The 16368-nt window shown below is 37.2% G+C and overlaps 1 protein-coding gene across 3 annotated transcripts in view; it reads left to right on the top strand.

The window, feature by feature from the left end:
• Positions 1-16368, top strand: part of PRKD3 (protein kinase D3) — a 48006-nt gene that overhangs the window by 19670 nt on the left and 11968 nt on the right. For all 3 annotated transcript variants that reach the window (XM_014951010.1, XM_014951011.1, XM_014951009.1), the window contains exons 5-11: positions 249-406; positions 2101-2290; positions 4995-5072; positions 7089-7272; positions 8801-8924; positions 11675-11752; positions 13405-13681. In XM_014951010.1, the coding sequence (XP_014806496.1) occupies positions 249-406; positions 2101-2290; positions 4995-5072; positions 7089-7272; positions 8801-8924; positions 11675-11752; positions 13405-13681 (1089 nt within the window). The remainder of the gene's footprint in view (positions 1-248; positions 407-2100; positions 2291-4994; positions 5073-7088; positions 7273-8800; positions 8925-11674; positions 11753-13404; positions 13682-16368) is intronic.

Below are 16368 nucleotides of genomic sequence, written 5' to 3'. Positions count from 1 at the left end.
GCTGCTTCGGGGTCTTAGATCTTGTTTGATTACTAGATTACTAGAGACCAGTATTATAGCAAGTAGTGCAAAAAAAGATGTTACCATGGATCACATCACGAACACTAGAATTAGAGAATTTAACAGAACAATCTATTTCTGTCTTTACCATTTTCCTGGGTCATCTTTTTAACTGCTTTATCAAAAATGAGTACTATTTTTGTTACTTTGAAAGTTGGGATGTTTTGTCTAAAAGCCTTCTCTTTCAGGTTGTGGGTTAAACTACCATAAGCGATGTGCCTTCAAGATTCCAAATAACTGCAGTGGAGTGAGAAAGAGGCGTCTGTCTAACGTGTCTTTACCAGGAGCAGGGCTTTCAGTTCCAAGACCAGCACAAGCTGAACACACATCCTCTGCCTCTGAAGAAGTATGTAATGTGAAAGGGGAAACAACTTCTGATTTTAAATCCTTCAGCTTCTGGGAAATTAGTGTTGCAAGTGTCTCATAATGAGTACAAGGGAGATGAGCTTACCCATTATGATTGGTTTTAGTTGATTTTTAAATCTGGTGAATCGTAGGCTGTGACACTTACTGATAACTGTTATTTCTGTGCAAAATGAAATGGGAAGTAAAGTATAACTTTTATGTATAATTTTGTTATTAGCTTGTCATTCATGGTTATATGAACTTTGAAAACTTTGGTTTCGGGAATGATAAAATACCTTGCAGCCTTTGTAATACAGAATCATTCTGTAATTATTGTATCAGTATAGATAGTTACTTGGCTAAAGCAGTACAAATTGTAAGCTTTTATGCTGGAAGAGAAGAGAGTGTTCCTGATATGCTGTTAAGCTTTTCACAGTGTTAAATCTAAAAAAAAAACAAAACCCAAGACCTATCAAGGAGAGTGTAGGGGATGAAGGGCTTACAGTAAGAACCATCATCCGTAATAGTTCTTTTTTATAATGGTTATGAGGATTGCTGAGAGATTATCGTTATACTGCAACTGTATTGGGACCTTAAGGCAGGGCAGGCAGTGATTAGATCCATTTTTTTGTTGCTGCTTTCACGGTGGGGCAAAAGCAGCGCTTTTGACAGTTTTTCCTGCTTACCTAATTCTATTACTTTACATTGTAACAATTCTTACCTTCTAACTATAGTTTAAGATATAAATTGTATAGACTGTCTAATTCAAGAACATAATATTTCTTAGCTAGAGGCTGCAAAGCCTAGTCTTGAGTCATGAAAAATATTTATTTTTATGTTTGTAACTATTGGTAAGATTTATGCAGTGAACATAGAGTTGTAAACATTTATCTTATCATGGAATTTAACTTTGAATTGTACATGCTTATTTCGTACCTCTTTGACAGCTCTTCTTTGCTGTCTGATTTTGAATACTTGGCTTAGATGATCAAAAATATATCATATTTTCAGTTCATCTTTCAGCAGTCTTAAAATACTTCAGGTCAGATGTACAGTGCCATGTTCCTTTAGAATTTTCTGCAGATGTATGTAACTGTAAATTTATCCTGCTGAATGTTTAGTGTGATACTCAAATGGCTTTTTTAATTGCTAAAGTTTTTGTTTTAATTTAATTTCAAATATTTCTTTGGGGATTTAATTTCCAAAATTATTTTTTGATTTTCTAAATATTTTTGCTTAACTTAGTGAGCTATCCAAGTATGCTGTACTCTGCTTTTTGAAAGTGATAGCTTGGGGTAATGACTGGACTTTTGTTTGCCTGCCTCCAGTGTTTTCCATTTTATCCCCTGCATTGGGGTCTGTATGTGCAATCTGTGAACCTTGCCAGGTTGCTTAAAAAAAAAGTCATGAGTGAATTTTTAGCACTTTAGATTAGTATGAATCTTAGTAAAGATTCATACATACTTTCCTGTTCTCTGCAAGGCTTCTTCAGCTGGTGTATTTTTGGTTTTGTTTTACAATACCAGAATCTCCATTTGAAGCTTCTTGGCCAGGTTCTTTCTTATGCAGTCACCTTCTGAGCCATCACGTCCCTCCCAGCTCTGCTGATGTTTATTTATTTATTTTAAAAATTTATTTATTTTTTCTAAAATAGGACTGTTTTGATGAAAATTGTGTATACCTTCTTTATTCTAGCGCTGCTGCCCAGAACCTAGTAAGAGGATTCCCTCCTGGAGCGGCCGTCCCATCTGGATGGAAAAGATGGTGCTGTGCAGAGTGAAGGTTCCACACACCTTTGCTGTTCACTCTTACACTCGTCCCACCATATGCCAGTATTGCAAACGGCTGCTCAAGGGCCTTTTTCGCCAAGGGATGCAGTGTAAAGGTAAACATTTAATTTTTGGCTGCAGCAATACATTTTGGTGAAGGTCTTGTATTTAAAACTGATTTCAACTTATGTTTTGATTGCTAGTAAATTGTATACTGCAAAATGGGGAATATAATTTTTGAAAAATGGCAAATTTTTGACACGATTACAGCAGCCCTCATTTTAATTTCAGTAGACTGTGCATTTTACATATTTTATGAAAAATAAGATTTAATCGCATGTAGGCTGGGAGCCCCTTAATTCTATAAGGATAATTCTAAATTAATATTAATGGAAAATACTTCCTTCTGTTCAATGCCTGCCGCCTTGATTCATCATTAAAGACATTGTGAGTTTTCATTATATTATGCTGGTATAGAATACCAATCATTGGCTTTTGGAAAAAAATTATACAGGTAGGTGTCTTTCCTGAACTAGCTTAGGCTTCATCAGCTGCATGGTTTTTATTTAGCATATGTTAAGATACTTGACTTCAGTTCTCAGATTCTTTTATGCAGTTCCCAGGGCATAGCTATTTCACTGTGCTCTTCTTCCGGCTTTTTATTGCTGGATAGTGCAGATCTGTCAGCTTTGTTGCAGGAAAGAAACCTGTAGTGGTGAATCCTAAACATTAATATGGAAAGGACTTTCCATTGCTCTCATGTGAGTTTGTCAAACATGAGTACCAAAGGTCAATCAACATTTTGAAAGAGGTCACTTAATGCATTTTCAATTTCCTTTAGTAGTAGAGAGCAAAAGTTGTAAGCTTTTAGCTGCATTAACTTTCTTTTGACTAAAAATACTACTGTCTCATGTAAGTAAGGAAGTAGTTTTATCTTTCATTTCTGTTTTTAATACTTTGCAGTCTTTGTACTCTGTTTGAAGTCTGCACCCTGAACTGGTTTTGATTTATTTTTTTCTAGTCAGCGTGTCTCTTGGATACATGTAATACACAAATTATGAAGCCTGAAAAAGGTGCTTTGCAGTTTTAACATCTAGGTGCTACTGACTATATACAGTTATTGTGACTGTATATCCAGCTGAACAAATGAGGCTACCACATCAGTTTTGGGAAAGTGAATGATAGCACCTAGGAAGACAAGACTAGAGAAACATTATGTATGTCCCCTGGACAGAAATAAGTATATTAATAGGTCTCCAGTTATGCGGTATGATCCTATATGTGTTTTTAATATATCAGGAATTGATATCAAATAATCAAATTATTTTCGTACTGCTTTCTGCTACGGATTCTTAAGGTTTCCCACCAGTTTCCTCGTGCACATTCCCAAAGCTTGCGGTCTTTCAGCAGTCCCATGTTCCTGAGTACCCGTAAGAGCCCCGGATTTCTTGAATTCATCCAGGCTTCTACTTGGACTCTGAGGATGATCTTGGGGATGCTAAGGCAATATCTGTAGAAATAAGTTAAATGTGCCAAGGAAAATTCCTGGATGCTGAGGTCAACTGGGCCCAAATGACCTGTGCTTATGAACAAGTGTTCTTAGCATCCTAGCCCAGGTAGTTGTATGCAGACTGTCTGTTGGGAACAATTTAATGGGATGCTCTGACTTACGAACTACACCTAGGAACTGTTTGAGATTGTGCTAATCCTGTGGGCCAAAAGCATGCTAGGGGGTGTTTATAACTGATTACTAGACTAAGAGTGGCATTACAGTACTCAAGAATGTTTCTGGACGAAGTTTAATTGATTAGGATTGACTCACTCTTAGTCTTTCTAGTTCCATGGTAGGATTTGAAACATCTCTGTTTCTTCCAGCTCCCTTCAAACTAGTGAAGTAACCATATTCCATAATATGGTCTGAAAGTGTCACTATAGAAAGCACACCTGATTGGTCTCCTAGGATGCTAAAATGTGGAGATAATGATTTTTCTCTTGTCTGGACTCGAAAGGAAAGCACAAAGAGCTTTCTTTGGACAGCAGAAACAGGCTAAGTTATCAGTTTGAAAACAGTTGCGGGGCGGTAGGGAGTTTTAAAGTTCATGATGTTGATACAGCGTTGAAAATTACAGTGATGTTGCTAATGAAGGAAATTCCTGTTAATATCACTAATAATATGTGCTGGACTGGTTCAGGAGGCTGCATCTGATATCTTGGATGCAGAAATGGCACACATCTAGGTTAGACTCCATCTCCATGCTAGGTTAGATCTGGACATAACGTGATTCCATCTGCCCTGTGTCAGCAGGGAGAAACAGAGCTTCAGTTTTCGGGCAAATCTGTAATCTGAATGATAGGGGAACTGGACTTTGGGATTTACTGCTGAGCATATTTGCTCTGTGATACAGGTGTGTGATTCTGGATCTGGTGGCTGCAAGTCTTAGGCAGCAGGTGGGGAAAAATTATAGAGATGAGACAATTAAATCATATAGCAATGAAAAAAAGGGTGTGGAACAGATGAGAGGATGGGAAAAATTACATCATAATGGAAAAACTAACTACAGAGAAAGCTAGAGAAGTAGAAAACTATTTTGTACTGCAAGGGGAAGTGCTAACAATAAATAGTGGGGCAAATCAACATGTGACATCAGGACAAGATTGTTAATTTCCTTCTGGAGGTAATCTCACTGGTGCTGTCTTTGGTTACTTGCAGATGTATGAATCTGAACTGAAGGTTGTGATGGAAATAGTGAATGGTAGGATGTTAGTGTCTGAGTAGGAGTAAGATTCTGGTATCATGGGCTTGTTTATTTTCTGTTGTAGATTGCAGATTCAACTGTCACAAACGCTGTGCATCTAAAGTACCTAGAGACTGTCTTGGAGAGGTGATTTTCAATGGAGGTAAGATGGGAAACATGCTTTCAAATGCTGACAGGTCTTTGGAGACTTAACAAGCTTTTTATTCCCTCATCTTTGAATGTTTTATGTCTTTTTATCTTACCTTTTTTTTTTTCACATGAGATCACTGACAATTAAAGATTCGCTGTAAAGCTTGTACTCTGGTGACTTTAATTTTGCTTAATCAGTCTTGCCAAGTGCAGTATGCTTTACTTGAGATTGTTCAAGGAAAATAAAAAACCCAAGAATCCTCTCAATATACAAAAATTAAACATCTGTTGCGATCAGTCTGCTCGTTATTCACCATGAAATATATATTTTTAAAATGTTGGTATCTGAAGACAAGTACCACTTTTTGTGACTTTCTCATATACATGATTTTCAGTGGCCAGAATTAGTCCAGCAGTTTGAGGTAAAAGAGAAGAGGAAAAAACCAAGCCAAAATAAAACAAAAAACCCCATTTTCATTTTTTTGAAACCTTAGTTAAGCAGGACTATTTCCTGAGTAGACCTTACAGAGCTGGAAGGGGAAGGTAGGGAACAGTATGTGGAAGAACACTGAGTCTTATTCTTATAAGTTTTAGTCCAGTGTTAAGCTGATGAAACATGGGATGGATGAGCAGACAGCGAGGTGAATTGAAAGCTGGTTTGAATGGATGGGTCTAGAGGGTGGTGATCAGTGGTGTGAGGTCTAGTTGGAGGCTGGTAACTAGCGGTGTACCTCAGGGGCCGATACTGGGTCCAGTCCTGTTCAACATCTTCATTAATGATCTGGATGATGGGGCAAAGTGTACCCTCAGCAAGTTTGCTGGTGCCTGGGAGGAACGGCTGATATGCCAGAGGCTTGTGCTACCATCCAGAGGGACTTCAACAGGCCGGAGAAATGTTGGACCAGATGACCTCCAGAGGTCCCCTCCAGCTTCAACATCATTCTGTGATTGTGTTGCCCAAAATCTTGATCCTTGTCATGTATATTTTATGCAGCAGATCACACCAAGCTGTACAACCTGATTCAGAGGCCTGGGCAGCAACCCTGTTAGCCAGTGAGTCCTTTGCCATTGCACAGTATATCCCTTCAGTTCATGTCTGCCTTCTCCAGCTCCAAGGCTCCTGCCTGGGTCATGAGATTGGTGGCCATGAACAAAAACGTGCAACATGTTGGCTGCTGCCTGCTTTCACCACCCTTGTGATGCTAAAGTGCTAGAGCACGTATTTTGGCAACTACAGTTTCAGACAATTCTTCTGTGGACATAGGAGTGGTTTATTTTTTTTGTTCTTTCTCCAACCCTTAAATTGAGGTCCCCTCAGACAAAAAAAAAAAAACCAAAAACCAACCATAAAAACCCCCAAATGGGTGAAGTTATTAGTATGTCTTATTATGTCTTATTTCTTAGTTTTCTAAGGTGGAAGTTGTACAGCTTTTGAAAACTTTAAACTTCTGCCAGCAGTCAGATGCGACTAAGATCTGTTCTGTTTTTCTTTTTTCCTGCAATACCACAGCCCCTTTTTTCTCTCTTACTTGTGCTATTATGGGCCACAAGGGCAGGGAGAACAGAGTGGAGTTTCTGTTGAAGGAGAATTTTATTTGCACAGGAATAATTCTCTGGGTCATCTCTAGCCATCAAAAGGTTACTCTGTACTGATTACTTGTGGAACAGAATTACTTAATGAGTTTTAGGTTTAGACCTTAAGCTTTTCACTCCCATTTCTTTCAATATGATTCTTGTTTTGGTTGGGTCTCTCTTGCTTTGGTATTTAGCAAAGACACATTGATGATATTTATTACCACACTCTGCATTAGCAAAAACCTGAGGATTTTGTATATTTTTATTGTGCTTTTATGTTTATTTGCATGAATGTGAACTGAAGAAGAAAGTTGTTGAAGTTCTTTGGGTTTTCTTTGTTTTGGGTTTGTTGTTTTATGGTGTGTTGGGGTTTTTTTTTTTTTTTTTTGTGGGTTTGGTGTTTTTTTTCCATTTGTGTATTTGAAATAATGTCTGAATACTGTGTTGCTTTCAGAACCTGCTAGCCCAGGCCAGGACTTGGACATGCCAATGGAAGTTGATAGTAGTGAAATGAACAGTGATGGTAGTCGGGGTCTAGATGATGCTGAAGAGCCTTCTCCTCCAGAGGACAAAATCTTCTTTATGGATCCATCTGACCTCGATGTAGACAAAGATGAGGAAGCTGTCAAAACCATCAGGTAAATCAGAAAGAGGATTTCTTTGCTCTGGATGTGCTTTTTTCAATATTGTGAAGTAAAACCGAGTAAAAAGTTTATTAGTCCAGTTTTACTGCTTAGTGTCATTTTCTCATTTCTGTTTTTTAACTTGAAAATCCTTTGTAAAGTTATCCTGTCGCAAGCAAATCTGAAACATAAATTAAAATAATATAGCCTCTTCTAATTGGAAAAGGTGCTGTGCTATGACTGCTACTAAAGAAATAAAGCCAGATTAAAACAAAACATGATAAAATTTATGTCTTGACTTAACATGGCTAAGACATGACTAAGATCTTTCTAACTTTAGCCTTAATTAGTTACTCTTATACATGTGTTGATTTAAAGGGAATTATGATATTTTAATATTTACATCATAGTTTACATGCATTTTAGGAGAAAGTTTTGGGTTTAACTTGGATGTTATTTTTCTGAAGTCTTCTGTGTGGTGACTGTTACATAGTTCCTTTAATCAAGTCTGGTCTCCTTACATTCTGTATTATTCTGAATAGTGTCGTTCTGGTTTTCTTAAGTCATTCTTAGTACAATAAGAGCAGTTGTATTAGATCAAACTGAAGGTCATTTTAGCTCAGTGCTTAATAGCAAATAAGCAGGGAAGAAAATACAGTGATACCTTCTCAACTTTCACTGATTTATAGCTCAAGGACTTCCTGAGTTGAAAGTAGCAACTGTGTTCCAGCCTCTGTGTAGGATTTTTCCATTTATTTTTAATTGCACTTGAAGCAATTGAAGTTTTTTGTCATGTACAGCATCCTGTGGCAGCCAGTTCTGTATTTGTGTGCTGTATTAAAGCATCCTTACACTTTTGGTTTTGAATCTGCCATGTGACTTTGTGTCTTTACAAATGTTTCTGTTAGTGCCACATGTGGGAGCTCTGGTGTTAAGCAGGCAACTTAGTGGTTCACTCCATCTTCAGCACTATTAAAACCTCTATATTTAACTAATGACTCTGTCAGAACATTAAGAGATTGTCAGATCTTTGTCTGCAGGACAGTTAATAAACCTGAGCATTGATAAAACTTTTTAGTGCAGCTGTGATTTGAATTAACACACCACTGTTGATATTTTCATAAATTGAAAGTACACTTCGATAAGGACCTTTATTAGTGTAATAACAATATGAGGAAGTAGCATAGTCAACTTACACAGACAAGAGAAAATAATAGTAATGCTGATGTTAATTATATTTTTATGTTGCATTAAGATCAGCAGTCTTACCTCATTTCTGATGGAGAATGATTTCTGTAGGTGTCCTCATTCCAGTGTGTTTCTTCTGTGTTCCATAGAGTACTGCAGTACTTGCACTAGGAGAGCTAGTGAGAGCTCAGATCCCTTAACAATTTCATATAGCAATGAAATAATTTGTATGGGAAGAAAAGGTGCCTGTTCCTGAAAATTATGGGCTAAATGTGTAGTTCCAGTGTAACGGCAGTACTGTTGTATTTGAACTTGTTAAGTGTTAACTGTTCTGTCATTTTTTATTTTTTTTAAGTCCTTCAACAAGCAATAATATTCCCCTTATGAGAGTCGTACAGTCAATCAAGCACACAAAGAGGAAGAGCAGTACAATGGTGAAGGAAGGATGGATGGTCCACTATACTAGTAGAGATAATCTGGTCAGTGACTTCAGTTTCTTCCTACATAAAGTTCAATTATTTCTCTAAACCATTGTATTTTATTACTTTTATTTAGATATTCTGATTTACAGTATCATTTGAAAGAACTTAGCCATGATATTAATTATAAAGAAAACTGGTGTAAAGGAGAAACTATAGTTTATTCAGAATTCTTAATATGGTGATTCAACAGTACTTTTGCTTCTCCCTTTTAACAAGGAGAAGCATCTCTAAATTATCCCAAATGAATTGCACGTTTAAGATTTCAGCTTCCCTGAGTTAATAATTTGGAATAATTTGCTTATGTCTTCTTTCTGTTTAGCAGTTGAACTAACTGTTTGTATCAGTATTTTTGTTAAACTACATGAAAAGGTGGAAATAATTATAAAAATGATGAGTACTGAAATGGTTGATAGTATTATTCTAATGATCTAGGTGTTTGTAAATATTTATGTGTAGATATGGGATCTCTTCATTCCTCTAGCAATTCACTCTATCTAAAAGTAAGCATTATGGAACACCACCCTCCCCGAAACTCACTATTCCGTGGCTGTATGTCCTTGGGTATGCAAGCATCCTCCAAAAAGACTACCTTGTTTGTTTTCAATGCTACCAACAATGATCTCTGAATTGAACCTTCTTAGGCAAGGTCTTTGGTTTTGCATGTTGAGGGGGAAGATAAGGAAGAACAGCTGGGTCCCTTAGAGTTGTCTGATGGGAAGGATCTTCTTCCCAAGGAATCCTCTTGTCTTTTGGTAGGTGAATGAAAAGGATAAAGTCAAGAAGTTCCCAGTTCTTGAGAAACACAGTGTGTTGTATTAAGACTGTTTATGAAAGTCAGCATAAATTCCTTTGCATTCTTTGTCTCTATGCAGGGGTCTGATTGAAGGGGGCTTCAAAAATTTAGAGAAGAAAAGTTATTTAAGTTCTGTTGAAATCAAGCTGAGGAGTGATACTGGTCAGCTCAGGTTACTGTAGTATTTTTACTTTCTCTGATTGTCAGCTAAACACACCACTGCAAGTGGTCTGTCAGAAACTGCCTTATAAAACATTTCTTTAAAGTACAGTTTTTGAATATCTTGATGAATCACAAACCAAAATAAGTATCTGGCATACATCAAATGAGATTCCAGCCAAGGCTACTTAACAGACACTGTTATCATTAGCTGCTATGGAAAAACTAAGGCCAGGTAGTAGACAAGGATGAATAGTTCTGGCAGTGTTTGGGGTGGACCTGGTATCTGGCTCTGATTTAATCTTTCAGTACAGCCAGTATGTTTTTCTATGGACCTTCCTCGTAACACAGTGATCAGATTGTACTTCTTAGTTAGATTTGTTTCCATCTGTCAGTCTGGCTGCTACCTAGATGTCATCTACCAAGAGAGGCCATTCAAATGAAGTAGAGTATTCTGCCCCAAAGCAAGATACCTTCAGTCTAGCAAGATCTCATGGGGCTTCCTAATGGGAGGAGACTATCTGCGATTTCCCTTGACTGTTCTGCTCTTGGCAATGTCAGACTGTTTCTTATTCCTGAAACAACTTGGGCTTTCTGTCAGTTTCAAAGAGGTTCATTTTAACAGCGATGTCTGTATTCTTGCTGACCCTGGATAACCAGATGTTTCACCCTTCATAACGGAAGTTTCTGTATACTCACCTGTATTCTTTTCCTCATTCTGAGCCCATTCTTTTTCAGAATATGGTACGGGCTCATTTTGAATCCCTGAGTTACCAACCTGTTTCTTAATTCCCCTCCTCCAAAGTCTTCCCTGGTTCATAATTTAGCAAAGAGCATATATGTCCAAAGGACAGGTTCACCCTTCTGCTTTCCCGCAGTTTCCATTCAGTGCTGGCTGGGAATTCCATTTACTTAATTCATGGCCTGGCTTTTTTTGTCTAACTCCTACAGGTAGTCTTAGCTTCCCCATGATTGAAATGATTGAAATGCTGCTGGTTTATGTTTCAAACTAGTGTCGTCCTAGACCAGAGTTAAGAGTCTTGGATTTTTGTCACAGAAAAATGCAAATGGATTTCTAACTATATGAGCATGATGCAAGTAAAGTAAGTTAGATTCATGCAGTCGAGTTAGCTTTCTAAAAGCTTCTTTGTTTTGGGGAATGATCCTTTGCTTAAAATTACAAGACAGTTATGTGCCACAGCTTATTCTTACTATTTTTTAGTGGAGACAGTATTTCTCATTGGTGCAGATTTCCAGAAAATGACTATTAGTCTGTCTTGATTTTTATCCCTCTCCACCCTCCCCAAGATATTTTGTTTACTTGAATCTCATAATCTGCCTTGCCAGTGTGTGCTTTTGACCCTCTAAAATTCTGTGTTGACAAATTAAGGACTTGTTAGGTTTGCTCAGTCCCTGAACCCTTATGATGTTGGTGTGAGGGCACAGAAGGAGAGAGCATGACTCCCACAGTTATTATTAAATGAAAATAGTTCAGGTTTTGTGAGCACGTGGAGTGAAACCTGTGTAGGTAAGCGTTTTTTCTGCAAGCAATATAGCAGTGACAACAGCAGTTTACTGTAAGGTAAAGTTGTATTTTTTCCTGGTTTCTGGAAATAATTTTATGAGCCTTTTCTTTCGTTTAAAAAAATCTTTATTCCCAAAGTGTAAGATGTGACTGTAGAGTGATGTTAGTTGATTATCTTAGTCATTTAAAAGATTTCTCATTCAAATAATTGGGTAACAATTGCCATACCAGTGTTTTATTTCTTATGTTATTGTGCGGTGTGTTTTGTAGAGAAAAAGACATTATTGGAGATTGGACAGCAAATGCCTCACATTATTTCAAAATGAATCCGGAACAAAATATTACAAGGTAATTAATGATGAGTAATAATTACATTGCACTTGATTTACTTAGTGCTTTATAGATCTGAAATCTACTTCTGAGCAGTGTAACTGTTATCTCCGTTTTCCCGTCTTTTTTTTTTTTTTTTTTAATCAAAACTGTGACAGGTTAATTGTTGGCCAAAGCTTGTAAGTGAGAAGGACCGAGACTAACTCTGAGAAGTTGCTTGCAGCTCCTGTTCTAATCCCTTTGAGTATGTCTCTCCTTACCTTTTATGTCTACTGTTCTGAATTGCTTAGCATATGAAACTTTCTTCACAATTACCAGAGAATTGTTTGGCCAGCAGCCTATAGAAGGCTAGGATTTTTGTGTTCTAAAAGTTTGCATGCTTATGTATTCAATTTCGGGTTCCCAAAATTCAGTTGTACAGTTGGGAATAATTTAAAGTTGGAACCAAGATTTAGAGGAAAACTTACTGTGCAGCATGGCATTATGTAAATGAAACTTTTTGCTAAGTTTAGTATATTGTTAATATAGTAATGCATTCAACAGTGGAATATTCAGACAATGTGTTCCAATGTATAAACAGGATTTTTCCTTTCTTGTCTTACACATTTAGGTGGGGGTCCAAATCTTGCAGCTTCTTCCTTTATAACATCTCTAAGATCAAGCCTTTTCTCTGTACACCCAGCTAAACTTGCCCAGATCCTTTTCATCCCTATCTTGACCAATGCAGTCTCCTCAGACCTCCCTGATACTTGTATTGCCCTGTGCATTCAAAACACAGCTGGTAAAATATGTTCCTTGCTTGTTGCTCCGTTATGTCACTGCTTTTAGCCCTTTGACTTGCCCCTTTGCCCCCCTTTTTTAAACTGCTTAAATCTCAGGTTATTTGTCTTTGCTGTTAGAATCATTCACAGTTGTTGCCTTTATGTTTATTTGCTCTTCATCTTAATCAGCTACTGTCTCTTAACCCCTTATGCCAACCTGGTGTTCACCTGCCTGTTCACTACTCTTGCAAGCGACGTGTACCCGTACACCTTCCCATGTGTGTGGAATGTCCTCCTCCAGCTAGTGTGAACTTGCAACCATTTCTTCCTTCAGATCTGTTCGCTAGTTCTGCTTGTACCATGATCTTAAACTGGCAAAGTAGAGGAGTTGGTAGAAGTTGTTAGGATCTATATGAAAGAGAATCTTTACCAAATCCCATTCAGATACATGAAGCAGCACTTATTGATGAACTTATATTACAATGTCCTCTTCTTAGTGTTGTCTTTCACTTTTTTCCCGTCATGTTCTTCTCTAGCTAAGCTATATAAACTACAGGGGGGAAAAAAGGTCATTCTAGAGTTGTGCATCATTTTTATGTGGTGGGGCATGTGTCATGCTTAATATAAATGCACTTTATCTGAGTAGAGAATAGTAGTTGTATAGAGAGAACTGTGGTGGGGGTGAAAGTCTCTCCAGGCTTGTATAGAGGAATTCAGGAAACTAAGGCTGGGAAACAGTCATGAGCAGTTTGACATTAGTTATAAAGCTTGATATTTTTTGTTGATTTTGGTTATGGTGTTTCAATATATTTGCTTTTATTTCTTTGCAAACGCTTTTAAGCTTTGAATATCAGTATATTAAAATATTGTGTGCATTTTCATTTTTTAATCTTTAATATTTTTCTTCAGGAGATTCCACTTTCAGAAATTCTCCAGGTGACTCAGCCTCGAGATTTTTCAAACGTGGTGCAGGGCAGCAACCCATACTGTTTTGAGATCATCACTGACACGATGGTGTACTTTGTTGGCGAAAACAATGGCAGCAGCCATCACAGTCCTGTTCTTGCTGCCACCGGAGTTGGACTTGACGTAGCTCAGGGCTGGGAGAAAGCCATTCGTCAGGCTTTGATGCCAGTCACTCCTCAAGCTAGCATTTGCACTGCTGCAGGACAAGGAAAAGATCACAGTAAGCAGGGAGACAAGGCACTATTATTCATATTCTGAAGCTGTTAATGGCAGAGATTCCTTTCAGAAAAGGGCTTATTTAAGTGAAGTATTGTCTGTCTGTTCTTTGTTGAATTGGGTGCATAATTTTCTGCAACTTCCTAAAAAGCTGCACTAAGGTTTGGAAAGGGTGGGTAAATGCTTTAGTCTGTTGAAACAGTAAGTAGAAGTTAAGAATCAGATTTACGATATGAATGCATATTGCAGAGCTTTATTGTAGGAGCATTAAGAACTCACGCATAGTTGCTGAATGTAAAAAGGCACCATAGTTTAGAAATGTCTAATATACTATAAAAATATATATATATAAACTGAAGGACTAAATTTGCATGCTTTTTGATCTTATCCCCTATGTACTTTTTAAAATCTGTGAAGTGTCAGCAGCTAAGGAGAAGAGGAGGAGTTAGTGATGCAATTTAAATACTGCCAGTGATGGAAAGAACTTTTGTTGAGCTGTGGGTGGTAATAAAAAAGTACCCTGTTCTTTTTTTTATGCACCCATCCTCCCTTTCTTTCTCTGGCATATGATCATATTCATTATAAAGGCTCCACTAAACAACGTATTGTGTTTTTTCTCTTCAGACATCTTATTTTTTGCAATCATGTTCATTCACATTCTGTACTGAGATCTATGCTTTTACTCTTTAGTTTCTTTCATCTTCCAGCTACTCCTTAATCTTTTAGTGAAATTTTCTTTTGCAGGAGATTCCGAGATTAGTTTCTCATGTCAGGTATTTGGTTATTCTGCATCAGCAACACTTAAGACTGTGTAAATGTTAATCTGAGAGAAAGGCACTTTCTGAAAATACATCCATGGTCTGAAACAGTAAACTGTGAAATGCCAGTACTGGTATCTGTATTTAATTACAGCAAAGAAACATACATGTAAGATGGTACCTCATGACTGGCCTTATACATATGTAAAATGCCACTTTCAATACGAAATTTTTAGTTCCAAATATATATGCGCCAAAGCTCTTTTTTTTTTTTTTTGTCCTCCTAGAACTTAAGGTTTACTGTTGCTGAGACTTGCAAAGACAGTTGCTTTTTCCAAAGTCAAAGTTTTTGCAGATATAAATAATAACCCACTTGACAGTGATAGGGAATAGAGCTGCAGGGGTAGATACAGAGAGTAAGTATTTTAGTATCTTTAGGATTGTAGGAGTATAAGAAACTACTATGACTTGTGGAATGGCATTCCCTTATTTTCAGACAACTCATCAGGTTGTTTCTTAAACTCTGAAGAGCCCACAAAATGTCTGTTCATCCCTCTCCTCCCTGCACACTGTGAGCCATGAATTCTATCCCAAGACCCTTTAAGAAAAATTAGTCTTTTAGTTAAAAGATAAACCCTCCAAAGCCTCAATTATGCTATTTTAAATAAAAAGACCAAAAGAGGAGGTATACATTGCTAGTGCTTGAAATACTTGCAGCAGCAGGGAATTTGTAATGTTTCTTTGTGGGATGTTTCTGAGCTGAAATGAGAGAAGATCAGTAAGCTGTTACCTGGTGTATCTTACATATTGAATCCTGGCATTACTGATTTCTTTGGAAGTGACAGTTTTTCAGCCTTATTCTTACACCTTTCAAGAACTAGACAAATGGATTCATTTGGAAGGAGTAATACAATCTCTGCCTACCAGATACTGTGCTCTGTAGCCATCTGCAGAGAAGGGTTCAATGTGTTCTCTTTAAATGGTTTCAAAAACTGTGTCTTTTTCTTACCTTTTTCTTACCTTGTTTCAATCTTGCTGCAGTTTGTGTTGACCTTAGTAACTCTTTTGTTACTCCTAAACTCTGCTGCCTTCTTTTCTCTCAGATACAGATGTTTTCTTTGTTCTCTAAAATTGTATTTTTAAAGCCAAGGCTGCTCTTTTCAAAGTGCTAGTAAATCTATAGCGTATCTTCTCTCCAGCTTGTATGTGAATTTGTTCCACATTTGTTATGTTAACTTCCAAAAAAAAGATAGGTGTCCATTTCTGGCATGCTTTACCTCTGTCTTGGAAGTCAAAGTAAAAGGGCATTTTCTGCCTTCCTTGATGCATCTCTTGTCTATGCATCATAGGGTTATTCCTGTAAGGAAATCTTCATGTCAACATCTGCTGGAGGCTGAAAAATTTGGTATCTTTATCTGGTGGTTTTACTTGCAGATTATACTTCCCAGATGTACTCCTATATTCCAAAGATTGATATGCTTCTCTAGTTTATCCATGAAACAAAGATTGTTTATATTATGGATTTTATTGCTTTAATTATCATGTCTTCTGTTACTTGCTTTGCTTGATTTGTTTCCATTTCTTATGCATCAATTCTGTATATCTTGATGCCACAGAAAATTAGTAACCACATTCATTGGACTCTAAGGTCCAGTCCTCTTCCCTGTACTTTTCTATGTTACTACCAGAATTCTTAGAAGTTACGTGAACTCTGATACAATTGCCACATCACTATTGCTTTAGGTTCTCCAGCTCTCTATTGTGTATATACTGGTAGCATTTTACTGTTTTTGTAATCAGTGATAAGACAAAAATAGAGAAAGAATCCCAGCAAAACTCCCAGGGTTGTTTATTTAAATCAGTGATATTTGAGTTCCAGGGTATGATGTTTCTGCAGAAAATCAATAAAAATTGTTTCACCATGACTGGGTTA

The sequence above is a fragment of the Calidris pugnax genome, unplaced genomic scaffold (assembly GCF_001431845.1).
Source record: "Calidris pugnax isolate Ruff unplaced genomic scaffold, ASM143184v1 scaffold24, whole genome shotgun sequence".
NCBI lineage: Eukaryota > Metazoa > Chordata > Aves > Charadriiformes > Scolopacidae > Calidris > Calidris pugnax.
The sequence above is the reverse complement of the archived record's forward strand: the minus strand, read 5'-3'. Positions and strand labels throughout refer to the sequence as shown.